Consider the following 408-nt stretch of genomic DNA (forward strand, 5'->3'; position numbering starts at 1 on the left):
AGAGCGAAGGCCGTCCCGAAGGCCGGCGCAGCCCGTCGGATGTCGGGTGCCGGTGGCGGGGCACGCCGGGACTGAAGGACTGAAGATGCGCTGTCCGTTTCGCCCCTGCGGCAGCACCAGACTCACTCATCTCTTCGGTGGCCAGAACCCATCATGGAGAGATGTGCCAGCTGGCATTCGCATCTTCATCTTTTTAACCCTGGCCCTCCCCCCTAGGAAAAAGGGGGAAAGGGTGCGGGAAATAATGGGGATAAGGGGGGCGGGGGGGATATCAAAGTTGGGGAAAGCATCTACTTTGCAGAGTTTCCAAAATTAGTCAGCATCTCAGCATTGCTGTTCTCATACTGTACCCGGAGGCGGGGGTTCATCCTCGCAAAGAGCTGAACGTTGTCATTAGGGCTGCGTGCT

The 408-nt window shown here is 58.1% G+C and overlaps 1 protein-coding gene across 1 annotated transcript in view; it reads left to right on the forward strand.

Moving 5' to 3' along the window:
• The window catches only part of LOC104295048 (SET-binding protein-like), a 259,088-nt gene extending 259,005 nt beyond the window's left edge, over positions 1-83 (forward strand). Inside the window, 1 exon segment of the mRNA XM_009894750.1 lies at positions 3-83. Coding sequence (XP_009893052.1) covers positions 3-83 — 81 coding nt within the window.
• The last annotated feature ends 325 nt before the right edge of the window (positions 84-408 follow it).

This window comes from Charadrius vociferus, unplaced genomic scaffold, assembly GCF_000708025.1.
Source record: "Charadrius vociferus isolate BGI_N301 unplaced genomic scaffold, ASM70802v2 scaffold151, whole genome shotgun sequence".
Classification (NCBI taxonomy): domain Eukaryota; kingdom Metazoa; phylum Chordata; class Aves; order Charadriiformes; family Charadriidae; genus Charadrius; species Charadrius vociferus.